Source organism: Erpetoichthys calabaricus, chromosome 2 (genome assembly GCF_900747795.2).
Source record: "Erpetoichthys calabaricus chromosome 2, fErpCal1.3, whole genome shotgun sequence".
Lineage (NCBI taxonomy): Eukaryota > Metazoa > Chordata > Cladistia > Polypteriformes > Polypteridae > Erpetoichthys > Erpetoichthys calabaricus.
In genome coordinates this window covers 42,527,610-42,544,098 of record NC_041395.2, presented here as the reverse complement: position 1 = coordinate 42,544,098, position 16,489 = coordinate 42,527,610, and the positions used below count along the sequence as shown (strand labels likewise).

The 16,489-nt window shown below is 38.1% G+C and overlaps 1 protein-coding gene across 3 annotated transcripts in view; it reads left to right on the top strand.

Annotated features, from left to right (window-relative positions):
• The window catches only part of LOC114669633 (uncharacterized), a 362,584-nt gene that overhangs the window by 69,644 nt on the left and 276,451 nt on the right, over positions 1 to 16,489 (top strand). For all 3 annotated transcript variants that reach the window (XM_051922294.1, XM_051922295.1, XM_051922296.1), the window contains exons 20-22: positions 8,102 to 8,143; positions 8,576 to 8,602; positions 13,345 to 13,386. In XM_051922294.1, coding sequence (XP_051778254.1) covers positions 8,102 to 8,143; positions 8,576 to 8,602; positions 13,345 to 13,386 — 111 coding nt within the window. The remainder of the gene's footprint in view (positions 1 to 8,101; positions 8,144 to 8,575; positions 8,603 to 13,344; positions 13,387 to 16,489) is intronic.

The window sequence follows — 16,489 nt, the reverse complement described above, 5'->3', positions numbered from 1 at the left end:
ATTACGTTTTTTTAATTTCAAAAACACTTTTTTATTTTTGAGATTCCTTTTGCGAGCAGTAAGATCATTGCCTGCATATCCTGTTATTTTATATTTATTTTTTATATCTCCTTATATGAACCGTATGAGATCTACCCATTTTGAAACTCTGAAAGTGTTTTTTTTTTCAGGTGATTCTTATTTTACTTATTTTTTTAAATACTGTTTAAGTCATTACTTGAACTCTGTTAATAAACAAATTTTGGCAATTGAGAGACCTTAACAAAAAATCTTCTAATAAACAATATCTCAAGTTACGCTCACTCAGTGGCATACACATGGGGAGAACATTAAAACTGCATAGACACACAGACTAGGCTAGCAATGGAACCTGAACTTATGGCACTGTGTGATAGTAATATTATATTATTATTGCTTTTATTATTATTATTATTATTATTGTTAATAATACATTTTATTCATATAGCACCTTTTGAATGCTCAGAGTGCTTCAGTATAGTCAAAATAATACCATAGAAATAAAAGCAAAGATGACTTTACCCACGCAGAGACAAACTAATAGCAAACAATAATAAATATTTGAAATTCAAAGTATTGAATTAAATTAAGAAACTAGCAGGAGAAAAAAGAAAATTTTCAACACTTATATGTAGGAAAATACTTGTTGATGTTACAATTACCCAAGACACTTAGAATGAGGAACAATGAATAGCATAAGAGTGGATTTCATTATCAGTTTTGCAGCCTCAGCCATTCAATGGTTATTCATCTGCTAGACCTACTGCAAAGTCAACACTTGAAGGGAGATCCCCTGTTAAAAACTTTACAAACCTGCATCATTCTAAATATATTAAGATTATTTCATGTCATTCATTTGCTATCAATGAAATATTTAACATAGAGCAGTTCATCATGATAGTGTAGCAGGAATGTTCCCTCTCACACCACACCGCTCATAATTTTATATCAGTACTAATAACCTAATTAAAACTAAGCACATATGTTTAATGTCACCGTGGTTGATAACATTGACTCCATGCTCCGCATCTGCTTAAACTGTCACTGAAAAGTTTCATTCAATAAATGAGCATTATCTGTTTTGAAGTAGGGTTAAATGGCTGACGTACATACCGTCTTTGATGTATAAATATACCATTTTTTTCCCAGTCTAAATTATGCCTGAATTTTTTTTTTTTTTCATTTTATTGATTTTATTGTAATTACACAACATTACATACAAATAGATCAGTTTTTACAAAAATAGGATTGAAAACAATTCAACCCCCCAGGCAGACACGCGGTCCAGTCCTACCCTCCGGAAATGACCCTCTATCTGCTGCAGCCAGGTGTTACGTGGGTGACCCCTTGGCCTGGTCCAGTCACTTGGGTCCCCAACAATGAGGACCTTATGAGCCGGATCACCCTTGGGGAAACGCGCCACATGGCCGTAGTGCTGTAACTGATGCTCCCTCACAATGCAGGTAATGTGCCTCATTCGGGACTCCATGAGCAACCGCTCATTCGACACAAAGTCAAGCCAACGGTACCCAAGGATTTTCCTGGTTAGACACAGTACCAAAGGAGTCCAGTCTTCGTCTCAGGTCACTGGAAAGCGTCCATGTCTCACAACCATATAGCAAGACAGGAAGCACCAGGACTCTAAAGACTTGGACCTTTGTCCCTTTGCATAGATATTGGGAGCGCCACACACCCCTTTCCAGCGACCTCATGACCCCCATTCTCTTTCAATTTGTCTACTGACTTCACAGGAAGAGTCACCAGAGACATAAATGTCACTGCCAAAAGCTAGTAAAAATAAGGAAATAGATGAATTAATAAGTAAAGATAAATGGAGAAGAAATCGAAATGGGGAGAGAATCTGCTTCCTCAGTGCTTTAAATGCTTATTCTAAAATGTTATTGATTAGATCCTGCCAAGTTCTGAAAAAGTTCAGCACAGATCTTCTAAGTGCGAATCTGATTTTTTCCAGTTTCAAACAGTATATAACATCAGTTACCCACTGACTTAGAATAGGTGAGTTTGGATTCTTCCAGTTGAGCAAGGTAAGTCTATGTGCGAATGCCTATTTGAAGCGTGGGGATGAGTATTCATGATCTTAACAAATCCTTCTCATATTTCATTTTTCAGACTATTTAGCTGTATCTTCCAAATGTGTTGCATTTTTTAATTTGAGTGCCTTTTCATTGAAGTGTTGTGAAAATTGCCTGCCATTTGCTGACAGTGGAACACTTTTGACTGACCATCAATTTTGGCAAATTAAATCTACAGAATAAGTCATTGACAAGTGTTGAGGCTTTTGTATTCAGTTCTAAAAGGGAAAGCTTGACTGATAGATGAAAAGACCAATAAAATCCACAGTCTCAGATGCCAGCAGTGAGGGATACTTAACACATGCACACAAATCAGTGATCATTTTTAACTAAATTTATGACTGCATGGACAGGTTTTAAATATTATTTAATAAGTATATCAGCAGCCACACACTTGTGTATACATTATGCACACAGATGATTGTGGTAAAAGTTAAAATTACAAAATATAGCTTCAACTTTGTTTGTTTTTTTTTTCATTTTTATTTAGATCTAGTTTTTATTCAGGGAAATGCTGATTTTTTTTTTCATTAACAACATATTTTTGTTTTAGTTTTCATTATAAGGAATAACACTGATAAGAAGTCACAAAAACAAATATAAAGAGTTGGGGATTGGCCCCTTATATTGTTAGGAACAGGTAGCAATTTGGTCAAACTGTATTAAATGCAGGTATTCGACAAAATACAGAAGTTTGAAGGTGCTTTTATACAAAAATGGCTGCTGATTAATTAAGGCGGAAGTGATGTCATCAAAGGAGGACCGGAAGTGATGTCATCAATGGGAGCCGGAAGTGACTAGGAGGATGGAATAGTGGATGGACAGCCATTTTCTGGAATGTGAAGTGGTGAATGCTTATTTGTCTTCTTTGGTTCTGAAAAGTTAGGGAAAGAGATATCAATACCATCAAACAACCCTTCATCCTTTACACCTTCACTCACCTCTGGGCTTGTTGACAGTCTCCTAAGCGCTCGTGTGTGACATGACCCCCCCCTCAGCCCAGACCCATTGGGTCGGGCGGCCTGCACCGAGAGGTCAAAGAAACAGGAGAGAGCATCGGCGTTGGCCTGGAGAGAGCCTCGACGATAGGTGACTGTGAATCTGTAAGGTTGTAACTCCAGAAACCACCTAGTGACATGAGGATTAGACTCCCGATTCAGGGCCATCCACTGTAAGGGAGCATGGTCCGTCACAAGAGTAAATTCCCGACCCAAGAGATAGTGACGAAGCTGAGTCACAGCCCACTTAATAGCCAAAGCCTCCCTTTCCACCGCCGCATACCTGGTCTCCCGGTCCAATAGTTTCCGGCTGAGGTACATAACGGGGTGTTCGGCACCATCGATGCATTGGCTCAACATGGCACCCAAACCTGTGTCCGATGCATCGGTCTGGAGGATAAAAGGAAAATTAAAGTTAGGAGATTTCAAAACAGGTGTCGACGTAAGGGCCAATTTTAAGTCACAAAATACTGCTTCAGCGACATCAGACCATACCACTTTAAGAGGAGCTCTTTTCTTTGTCAAATCAGTAAGAGGCAAAGCCCTCTCAGAAAAACGAGGAACAAAGCGACGGTAGTAACTCGCTAAGCCTAAGAAAGCTTGCACTTTCCTCTTTGAAATCGGACGGGGCCATTTAACAATGGCATCAATTTTAGAACACTGTGGCCGAACCATCCCACCACCCACCAGATAGCCCAAATACTTGGCCTCGTGCAAACCAAAGAAACATTTCTTAGGGTTGATCCGAAGCCCGGCTTGAACCAGTGTATGAAGAACAGCAAGAACCTGCTGTACATGATCCTTCCATGTGTCGGAATAGATGATAATGTCATCCAAGTAGGCGGCACTATAGGAATTGTGGGGACGTAACAGTGTATCCACCAGACGTTGAAATGTCGCAGGCACCCCGTGCAATCCAAATTGAAGGACCTTGTACTGCCAGTGTCCACTAGGGGTACTAAAGGCGTTTTTTTTTCTCTAGCGGAGGACGTTAAGGGAATTTGCCAGTACCCTTTCGTCAAATCAAGAGTAGTTAGAAACTGCGCATTGCCCAATCTCTCGAGGAGATCATCCACCCGAGGCATTGGGTAAGCATCGAATTTAGAAACCTGATTGAGACTACGGAAGTCGTTACAAAACCTCCATGACCCATCAGGTTTGGAGACCAAAACGATTGGACTAGACCATGGACTAAAGCTTTCCTCAATAATGTTAAGGTCTAGCATTCGTCTGATCTCCAATTCAACTTCAGTTTTTTTTGCCTCGGGAAGTCGATAAGGGCATTCTCTGACAATCACTCCCGGGTCAGTAATAATGTCATGTTCAATCAGCGAAGTGCGACCAGGTTGCTCGCTCACAACTTCCATCACAGACAGGATGGCTGATTCCAGCTCCGAAACCGAACCGAAATTAAGGGGTTGATGTTCAACAAAAAGGGAGCGAGGCTGACCGGAGGAAGGAGCAGCCACTCTATCCTTCCACGGTTTCAGCAAGTTAATATGATAAACCCGCTCGCTTGGTCGACGATTAGGTTGTTTAACTAAATAGTCGACGAGCCCTTTTCGTTCCTTAATTTCATAAGGCCCTTGCCAATGTGCCAATAATTTAGAATGGGAAGTAGGAACGAGCACCATAACACGATCACCCGGGCAAAACTCCCGGAGGGTGATGTTGCGATTATAATATCGCGCCTGCGCTGCTTGAGCTTTTTCAAGATGATCCTTTAGAACAGTTCGAATTTTTTCCAATCTATCGCGTAACTGTGCGATATATTCCAAAATATTAGAGGAAGGGAGGACCTCCTCCTCCCAACCTTCCTTTAGCATGTCCAAAAGACCACGGGGCTGTTCGCCATAAAGGAGCTCAAAAGGAGAAAACCCCGTGGAGGTTTGAGGGACTTCCCGATAGGCGAAAAGAACGAGGGGCAGCAACTGATCCCAGTTTCTTCCATCCTCGCTAACTACCTTGCACAACATCTGTTTAAGTGTTTGATTAAAACGTTCCACCAACCCATCAGTCTGAGGGTGATATACGGACGTCTTAAGATGTTTAATATGCAGTAACTTAGCCACCTCCCTGAACGTCTCCAAAGTGAAGGGAGTTCCTTGGTCAGTTAAGACTTCTTTGGGAATCCCAACACGAGCGAAAATCCCTACGAGTTCCCGTGCGATTATTTTAAAAGTGGCTGAGCGCAAGGGAACAGCTTCAGGAAAACGTGTAGCATAATCAACCAGAACCAAAATATATTTATGACCTCTTAATGAGTGTTCAAGAGGACCGACGAGGTCGATACCGACTCATACAAATGGGATATCAGTCAGGGGTAAAGGAATAAGAGGAGCACGGTCCCGTCTAGGAATCTGACGAATCTGACACTCCGGACAGGAAGCACAGAAATGTCGGACCTCCTCGTGTATCCCAAGCCAATAAAATCTGAACTTAATACGTTCTAATGTTTTCTCGGTCCCCAAATGGGCTCCGAGTAAATGGGAGTGTGCTAATTCACACACTTGACGACGAAAAGTGCGTGGTATTAATAATAAAGTACGAATTTCCCCATTGTGTTCTGCTACACGATACAATAAATCATTTTGTATGACAAAGTAAGGCATTCATGGTAAGGAATCGCCAGACATATGTCCGTTAACTGAAACCACAGCATTTCTAGCAAACTTCAGGGAATCATCGTTCTACTGTTCTTTTTTAAATAAAGAAGGGGTAAATTTAAACTGAGATGCCAATTCAGTAATGGGATCTGTGCTAACCTCAAGGGGCGGGGTTACAGGCGCCTCAGGTCCTTCGGAAGACTGGCTGACCCCCGTAGTGCCTGAAGGGCCTGCGCCACCGTTAACTAAACTATTAGAAACTAGAGAATTTAAACACGGCGTGGAGACTGTTGGATAATTGTGTTCACCATCCATGAGCAAGCTCTCTTGTAATACAGGAGTAGGAGTATGTTTACCGACATTATTGTTAGACCAGTCACGCCCTAAAATTGCTGGAAAAGGTGGATTCGTCATTACGGCCACTAATGTGGACCGCATAACATTTCCCACCGTGATGGTACAGCGGTCAGCACTGTAATATCGGGTATCCCCATGTATGCAGCGAAGACTGATTTGAGTATTGGTCCACTGTCGCGGTAAAACATAACGGCGAGCAACAATAGAGATGTTACTCCCGGAATCAAACATGGCAGTAACTTGAAACCCATTAAGGAGAATGACTCCCGTATAAGGACAAGATAAAGGGTTGATGACGGCACAATACCTCTCTCCCTTGATGACTGTACAATCCATTGGCTCCGGGTTAGGACAGGCAGTAAATACATGGCCTACCCCCCCACACTTGAAACAGCGAGGAAGGTAAGCCTGTTTTTCTTTCTTCCGAACGGAAACATCGGGGTTAGGGCGGGTGGGCTCAGAATAAGGTACACGAACCTGTCGGGTTGGATGCAAGAACCGTTCTGACCCTTCTGTTTTACAGACCGCCCAATGACGCTCTACTACTTCTACAAGGTTATCCATAGATGTTATTTCTTGTTTACGGACTTGCTGGGCGACATTTTCGGGGAGAGCACTAATAAACATTTCTACCGTCAGTAATTCAGCCATACGCTGGGCACTGTTTACTTCAGGCCGTAGCCATCTGCCCACTTTACCCCATACTTCGTACACTTGCTTACGTATCGCTCTTTCGGGGTCGAATTTCCACTCCATTCTCTCTCCTGCTGTGCCGCTGATACGCCATAGCGTTTAAAAACCTAATTTTTTAGAACATCGTAATTGGCGGCTTGCTCTTCAGTCAGGTCATAATAAGCCCTCTGCGCATCCCCCTTCAGATAGGGTGCCAGAATGTATGCCCACTCCGTCTTCGGCCATGCATTACGTTTAGCGGTACGCTCAAAAACTAAAAAATATGTTTCCACATCATCCCCTTCTGTTAAATGAGTAAGTAAAGGAGGTACCGACCGCGATGTTTCTGCTCTTACTGCTGCTGCTTCCCAAGCTTCCGATTCCGCCAATCTGGTCCTGGTGTCTCCAAGCTCCAGCTTCAAAGTTTCAATCTCGGCTACTAGGGTGTTTAGTACCGTTTTGATATCTTGTCCCTCTGACATCCTGGAACAACGTTCGATCATTGCTGACTACGCCAATTGTGATAAGAAGTCACAAAAACAAATATAAAGAGTTGGGGATTGGCCCCTTATATTGTTAGGAACAGGTAGCAATTTGGTCAAACTGTATTAAATGCAGGTATTCGACAAAATACAGAAGTTTGAAGGTGCTTTTATACAAAAATGGCTGCTGATTAATTAAGGAGGAAGTGATGTCATCATGGGAGGACAGGATTGGCATCATCATCGGAAGCCGGAAGTGATGCCATCAAAGGAGGGCCGGAAGTGATGTCATCAATGGGAGCCGGAAGTGACTAGGAGGATGGAATAGTGGATGGACAGCCATTTTCTGGAATGTGAAGTGGTGAATGCTTATTTGTCTTCTTTGGTTCTGAAAAGTTAGGGAAAGAGATATCAATACCATCAAACAACCCTTCATCCTATACACCTTCACTCACCTCTGGGCTTGTTGACAGTCTCCTAAGCGCTCGTGTGTGACAACTGGTATCATGTAACCATGTTAGGTAAAAATGCACACAGCTAGAACTGGTTAGCAAAGAATCTCATTTTCAAATGATTAAAAATATTACAGTTTTTAACCTGTCTTGTCTCTATTTATTTGTGTTTATTCATTACTGTCTGTTATTAGATGCAACTAGGAAGGCAAGTTTCACATTTTCTTCTTTAAACATGACTAAATAAAAACCTTGAACCTTAGGCAAGTACATAGTGGAAGAATGTCTGCATGTGTTAACTCTCTTCAAGGTCACCATCCTTAAACCTGTATGTACCAAACGGCTATCACATTTATAAAATAGAAAAACACTTTTAAAAAAATTCATGTTAACATTCCTTTCCTTGATTTTACTGTATTACAGATGATTTAGTCAAGCGTGAAGACAATAAGAATTGGGAAAAAGGTATGTATTCACGTTTAAATTCACAGTATATGAAACATTCACTTTTAACAAAATCCCAAAAAACAGAAGCTAAATGTGAAGAGCACATAAAATGAATTATTTTTAATTTATTTAGCATTTTTTTATTATTAATTAATGTAAATCTGAGTCATTTGGAAGAACACATGAGAAGAAAATATTGGAATAATAACTAGTGCCATTAAAACCTAAAGAAAATATTTGGAAATATATACAGTTCAGTAACAGTTGTTTCTGGAAACACTTTAGTTTCTATTCATGTCTGTATTTTATGTATTTTTTTTTTGTTTTGTCTTCATTTAATTCTAATAATCTTTCAGAATTCTCCAAAAATAAGAAAATGCATAATTGCTATCCATCTTAATTATTTTGGTGCATAATGCGTAACCAGAGATTAAAAATTTTTTCTTTCAGAATATGATGCACTCAGGGCTAAATATGGTAAGAATGTTAACTTGATACACAGTATCTTGCTCGACTTGATCATTTAAAGAAAGCTCTCTCAGAGTACAGCGAGTGAATCAAAGATAGACAGGTTTGCTATGTTGTAAAGTAGTGTTTCTCAGCCAGTGGGTTATACCCCAAATGTGGGTTGCTGAACACCCTAAATGCTTCATCACTTTTAGTTTAAAAAAAAATGACATTGCTTCATTAGGAAAGCCATTGAGCAGGGATAAGTTCCTCAAATGCCTTATACAGGTATTAGACTCACAACATTCATCCCAAAAATTTAAACCAAATAGAAATGTTTTAAGAACATACAACCCATATTTTCTGAGGTATGGTGAGAAACAGCCATTATGCATTTTCTGTGTTTATCTTTGGTGCGATACTACCAAACAAATTCATGCATCCATCAGCAGCAAAGACATTTGAAAATAAAATTTGTTACTTAAAGAACTAAATTGTTTGACTTTTTAAAATGAATAATTCAAATCTCAACTCTTCATAAAAAAACATTTTAGTATGTTTGTACAACAAGCCAGCATGCACTCAGGGCATCATCTCATTGCACATTCAATTGCCAAATATAAGAAAGCGCACACAATTGCAAAACAGTTTGTCTTACCTTATGCAGTAGATATCTGCACCAAAATTGACAAGTCATCCTCAGCACAATAAAACATATTACTCTATGAATTTTGTTTACTTACCCCTCATTTTGGCAAACTTGTGAAAATCGGATATAAGTGTAGGTTGCCTATTGAAATGGCAAATCAAAACTAAGTTTGTTCCAGTATTAAATGCGCACGTGTCAAGTAATTGTAAGGTGTATACCGTGTGTATTTAATCTGTTATCCATCCATCCATTTACCAACCCGCTGAATCTGAACACAGGGTCACAGGGGTTTGCTGGAGCCAATCCCAGCCAACACAGGGCACAAGGCAGGAACCAATCCCAGGCAGGGTGCCAACCCACCGCAGGACACACACAAACACACCCACACACCAGGGTTAATTTAGAATCGTCAATCCACCTAACCTGCATGTCTTTGGGCTATGGGAGGAAACCCACGCAGACACAAGGAGAACACGCAAACTCCACTCAGGGAGGACCCGGGAAGTGAACCCGGGTCTCCTAACTGCGAGGCAGCAGCACTACCACTGCGTCACCGTGCCGCCCTTTTAATCTGTTGTGTACACTGTATTTAAATTCTGACTATGTATTTACTGTTATTTGTTAATGTGTGCCATTCACAGAAAAATGCTGGCTAATTTACTTTAAAATTACTGATAATAATGAGTTACCAGTGAATAAAAATTGATAAAATGTGGAGCTTTAGACCAGAAGGGTTGAGAATCACTAGTGTAGACTCAGAGAATGGTATGAAAATCATATTTGGAACCATACACTATATGGATGATGTTACATTTTTTGCTGGACTGTGTGCTCTTTTGTTGATTTGCAAATCTGTGCAATCCACTAAGGGGAATTTCCACACGCATACACAAACTAGACTACTCTCCTTTTATTTACTCTTCTATTGGATATATTATTATCTATTTTTTATGTATTATCTTAAATGCTTTTGTGTTAGGGTTTAGATTACAGTAAGTGAGGTTGTTTTTCCTTTGAAGGTTAATGTTTTATGTTTGTTTTCAACATCACTGCTCTCTTTATTCAGTAAACTCGCATCCCAGGGGGTTAGTACCTCAGCTGGTTAAAATCCCCTTTGATTGTGAGGGTCTCCCTTTCCCTGTAACATGTTAAGAATGATTTTCTAGTTTTAAGATATTCTTTAGTTTTAGTTTTTATTTAGTTTTTAATTTTGTGTTTTAGGTTTTATTTTCATTTATTTATTTAATTTTTTTTTTCATTTATTTTTAGTTTCTCAGTTACCAACTTTTAGTTTTTGTTACATTTTTTTTAGTTTTGCATTACTCATCAAAAATGTGGACAAGTGTATAAACACAGTTTTTCTTTATAGTGTTCGAAATTGATGTAATTCATGTTGTACCTGTCAACTTAATGCATACAATTTTACTATCTGTGACAAAACTCTTGTTTTCTTATCGTTATGTGAGAGTTCAAGGCTTCCAATATAATCAAAAAATGCAAGAATCAAATAACAAGTGTGCTGTGATGCCATTAACCTGAAACAAGTTTAGTTAAGTTTTTTTAATTTCAAAAACACTTTTTTATTTTTGAGATTCCTTTTGTGAGCATTAAGATCATTCCATGCATATCCGGTTATTTTATATTTATTTTTGATATCTCCTTATATGAACTATATGAGATCTACCCATTTTGAAACTCTGAAAGTTTTTTTTTTCATGTAAATCTTATTTTACATATTTTTTTAAAATACTGTTTAAGTCATTACTTGAACTCTGTTAATAAACAGATTTTGGCAATTGAGAGACCATAACGAAAAAACTTCTATTAAACAATATCTCAAGTTACGCTCACTCAGTGACATACACATGACGAGAACATTAAAAGTGTATAGACACACAGACCAGGCTAGCAATGAAACCTGAACTTATGGCACCATGTGATAGTAATATTATTATTGCTACTTTTATTATTATTAAAACATTTTATTCCTATAGCACCTTTCAAATGTTCAGAGTGCTTCAGAATAGTCAAAAGAATACCATAAAAATAAAAGCAAAGATGACTTCACTAACACAGGATACACACTAGTAGCAAACATTAATAAATATTTGAAAGTCAAAGTATTAAATTAAATTAAGAAACTAGCAGGTGAAAAAAGAAAACTTTCAACAGTTGCATGATGGAAAATAATTGTTGATGTTACAGTTACCCAAGACACTTAGAATAAGTAACAATGAATAGGATAAGTGTGGATTTCATTATCAGTTTTGCAGCCTCAACCATTCAATGGCTATTCATCTGCTAGACCTACTGCAAAGTAAACACTTGCAGGGAGATCCTTTGTTAAAAACTTTACAAACCTGCATCACTCTAAATATATTAAGATTATTGCACGTCATTCATTTGCTATCAATGAAATATTTAACATAGAGCAGTTCATCATGATAGTGTAGCATGAATGTTCCCTCTAACACCACACCGCTCATAATTTTATATCAGTACTAATAACCTCATTAAAACTAAGCACATACAGTATGTTTAATGTCACCTTAGTTGATAACATTGACTGCATGCTCTGCATCTGCATAATCTGTCACTGAAAAGTTTCATTCAATAAATGAGCATTATCTATTTTGAAGTAGGGTAAAATGGCTGATGTGTTTACCGTCTTTGATGTATAAAGATACCAATTTTTTTTCAGCCTAAATTATGCCTGAATTTTTTTTTTATATTCTTTTATTGATTTTATTGTAATCACACAACATTACATACAAATTGATCAGTTTTTACAAAAATAGGATTGAAAACAAATCAACCCCCACACCTGAGAAAGAGAGCATGGCCAGCCAAGTAAAGCTAGTAAAAATAAGTAAATAGATGAATTAATAAGTAAATAAAGATAAATGGAGAAGAAATCGAAATGGGGAGAGAATCTGCTTCCTCAGTGCTTTAAATGCTTATTCTAAAATGTTATTGATTAGATCCTACCAGATTCTGAAAAAGTTCTGCACAGATCCTCTACGTGCGAATCTGATTTTTTCCAGTTTCAAATAGTATATAACATCAGTTACCCACTGACTTAGAATAGGAGAGTTAGGATTCTTCCAGTTGAACAAGATAAGTCTATGTGTGAATGCCTGAATTTGGGGATGAGTATTCATTGTTCTTAACAACTCCTCCTCATATTTAATTTTTCAGACTATTTAGCTGTATCTTCCAAATGTGTGGCATTTTTTAATTTGAGTGCCTTTTCATTGAAGTGTAGTGAAAATTGCCTGCCATTTGCTGACAGTGGAACACTTTTGACTGACCGTCAATTTTAGCAAATGAAATCCACAGAATGAGTCATTGACAAGTGTTGAGGCTTTTGTATTCGGTTCTAAATGGGAAAGCTTGACTGATAGATGAAAAGACCAATAAAATCCACAGTCTCAGATGCCAGCAGTGAGGGATACTTAACACATGCACACAAATCAATGATCATTCTTAACCAAATTTATGACTGCACGGACAAGTTTTAAATATTATTTAATAAATATACCAGCAGCCACACACTTGTGTATACATTATGCACACAGATGATTGTGGTAAAAGTTAAAATTACAAAAAATACCTTCAACTTTGTTTGTTTTTTTTTTTTTTTTTCATTTTTATTTAGATCTAGTTTTCATTCAGGGAAATGATGGTTTTTTTTTCATTAACAACACATTTTTGTTTTAGTTTTCATTAACATTTTTAACACTGGTATCATGTAACCATGTTAGGTAAAAATGCACGATCACACTGCTAGAACTGGTTAGCAAAGAATCTCGTTTTCAAATGATTAAAAATATTACAGTTTTTAACCTGTCTTGTCTCTATTTGTTTGTGTTTATTCATTACTGTCTGTTATGAGATGCAACTAGGAAGGCAAGTTTCACATTTTCTTCTTTAAACATGACTAAATAAAAACCTTGAACCTTAGGCAAGTACATAGTGGAAGAATGTCTGCATGTTTGAACTCTCTTCAAGGTCACCATCCTTAAACCTATATGACCCAAACGGCTATCACATTTATGAAAAGAAAAACACTCTTAAAAATGTTTACATTAACATTCCTTTCCTTGATTTTACCTTATTTCAGATGATTTAGTCAAGCGTGATGACAAAAAGAAATGGAAAGAAGGTATGTATTCACGTTTAAATTCACAGTATATGAAACATTCACTTTTAACAAAATCCCAAAAAACAGAGGCTAAATGTGAAGAGCACATAAAATTATTTTAAATTTATTTAGCATTATTTTATTAATTAAATACAGTAATGTAAATCTGAGTCATTTGCAAGAACACATGAGAAGAAAATACAATTGTCTGCAACTGGTATATAATTACTCCTAAGGCCTAAAAATACACCCAGAATCGCCTGCTTTTGTTTGATTTCACTGTAAGTCTCAACATTATGCTCAGTAGTTTATTATTCTCTCTATGTGAACAATTACAGGTAATATTCTTTCAGCAGTGGCATTAAAAAAACAAGAACATTGTATTATGTTAATTTTCTTAACACTGTGTGTAGTTTAGGGTTATTGAGGACTTTAGTGGAATGGAGTCCAGCAGTAACAGGTGAAAGGCAGGTGCACTGTAAAAAATTAAAGTTGAGAAAACTTAAAAAAAAATAAAGCAACCAGCTGCACAGCTTTTTAAAGTTAATTCAACTTTGGGGCAATTTGGTCACATAAACTCAATTTTGTAAGTAATACAAAGGTTTCCTCATCTTGTAGTTCAGCATACCTAACATTTTAAGTGTTGGTATTGTATGAGTGTCAATTTATTAGACAAATTAATCTTTGTGTATAGAAATTGCTTTTAACTTAATAATTACTATCAGTTCATATTCAATGCCCATTAGTTGAGTACACTTGAAAATACTACTGGTTGTTAAGTCAACATACATTTCTGCATTTGTAATAGCTATTTAAGTAAAACTGTTTAAAGAAATCTAATAAAAATGACAACACAAAAGTTTGAAAAAAAATAATTTATTAAGTCAACAAGACTGCAAAATGCTTTTATATACTGTCTGCTGGAGCCAATCCCAGCCAACACAGGGCACAAGGCAGGAACCAATCCCAGGCAGGGTGCCAACCCACCGCAGGACACACACAAGAACACCCACACACCAAGCACACACTAGGGACAATTTTTAGAATCACCAGTCCACCTAACCTGCATGTCTTTGGACTGTGGGAGGAAACCGGAGCGGCTGGAGGAAACCCACGCAGACATGGGGAGAACATGCAAACTCCATGCAGGGAGGACCCGGGAAGCGAACCCAGGTCTCCTAACTGCGAGGCAGCAGCGCTACCACTGCGCCACTGTGCTGCCCTGTTTTAAATATCAATTCCATTAATTATTTTTGAAAAAATAAGGTTATCAATGAGTTTTGAGCCAAAACAAAAGCAAATAAAGTCAAAAATTTTTTGGTGTGTCAGTTTAGAAGACTGAGCATTTATGCTTAAGAAATTAAAGGCATCTTCTTCAGTTAAAGTTTCTATTCCCAGATTAGCCCAATAAAAAGAAAATTTGGTCAATGTTGTTCAACAACAACCATTAAATCAGTAATGAATTAAAAATGTAAAATGCAGTTTTGAACAGAGTGAAGGGGTGCCATGCTTGCAAGGGCTTGTCAGGAACATGGGCACCACTAACATGGCTCAGGAAAGCTTTAACTTCTGCATAAACTTTGAAGAAGAGAAAGAGAGCCAAACCAGCAGTAGAGGGCTTGAACATGCAACTCTGGTAACTGAGGTATATGCAGTAGGGTGGACATAAATTTGATATGAGCTTTGTTCTCCTAGACCCAGCACATGACATGGAGGCCTGATCCTCTAGAGGGAAGTTGTGAATACCTGGGAGGGCGGGCATGAGGTTGTAGAATCACCTGACAGTAGATGACATGAAATCACTGGAGCCAGGTTCTCTGATACTGAGCAAGTCCAGGACAACTAATACCCCCTTAGATGGTCCGTTTCTTAACAGCACAATTGCATGCCACCTGCCGATGAAAGGAAACATCAGCGTTGTCCCACCCTGCTAGATTTCCCAGGAGTCCCTCACTAATTGGCAACCAAAAGCCAATTCAAGGCAATATGTTTCCAGGTCTTGGTCAAGTAATCCTGTAGCCTTATGCCAACCTTCCCTGGTCCTCTCTTTCACTTTGCACCAGCAGTCCTCTTAATTTCCCTTCTGGGATAGCCAGCACATTTGTGCAACACACACAATCTATCATTGTAACGCTAGAATGTAGCGGATCTCTGTTTATGCTCATGTGGTTCTCTCTTCTCTGAATGCCTCACCCAGGAGTGACTGCTGCCCAGTACAATCTCAGTGACACCCCCCCCCCCACCTTTGCAACCTATTGCCACCCTTTCACAACACTTTGAAACACACAAGGAACAAGGAACTTATTCCATGCTGAAAGAAGAAGAATGAGATCACAACATATGGCCATTGAGCCATTATCAATTTCCAGTAAACAATATACTGTACTTGTTTTCCCTAATCTTTCTCACATCTGATGAACGTTTCTTTTCAGCAGGAATAAACACACTACTTGTTTATAAACCATACGTATTTTTTTCTCTTATGCTAAGAGTACTTTAGGAATAAAAACAAAATAGAAATAAATGTGGAAACAATTAAACTGAAACTGACAAACATCAAAAGGTATCTGTGATTATTGCAGAAGTTTGTTTTTCAGAGACTGGATTCTTGCAGAGCACTGGGATCCTAGGTTCATAGACACCTTCTGAATCACCTCAAAAGTATATTTTAGTTCCCTGTGATAGTCAATATTTAGTACATAGAGTAAGCCAAACAGGAGTGCAAATGCACTGGGCAGATCATGCAGCTTATCCAGCACAATCTGCTCCTCCATTACAATGCCTGTTCTGACAATATTGGGGTTGGAATGGACAATGGCAACATCGTCCTCAATAATAATGAAGATACCCACTTTCAGGCCTTGGGTTCAACTTTCCTCTGGGTCTGTTTCCTGAAGTAAAAAGAGAAAATTTGTGAAATAGAACACAATATAAGATACAATATAATATGGCAAAATCCTTACCAAAGTAAAACTACATTCTCTTGATTTAGCCAAAAGCAATAAAAAATACTGTTAAAAAACCATGTGACAAACATGTGGAGATAAATGCAGACTATCATTAGCAGTCTTTTCTGTCTCGAGACAAATCTTTGTTTTTTAAAACATGCATGTTACTGTTAGTG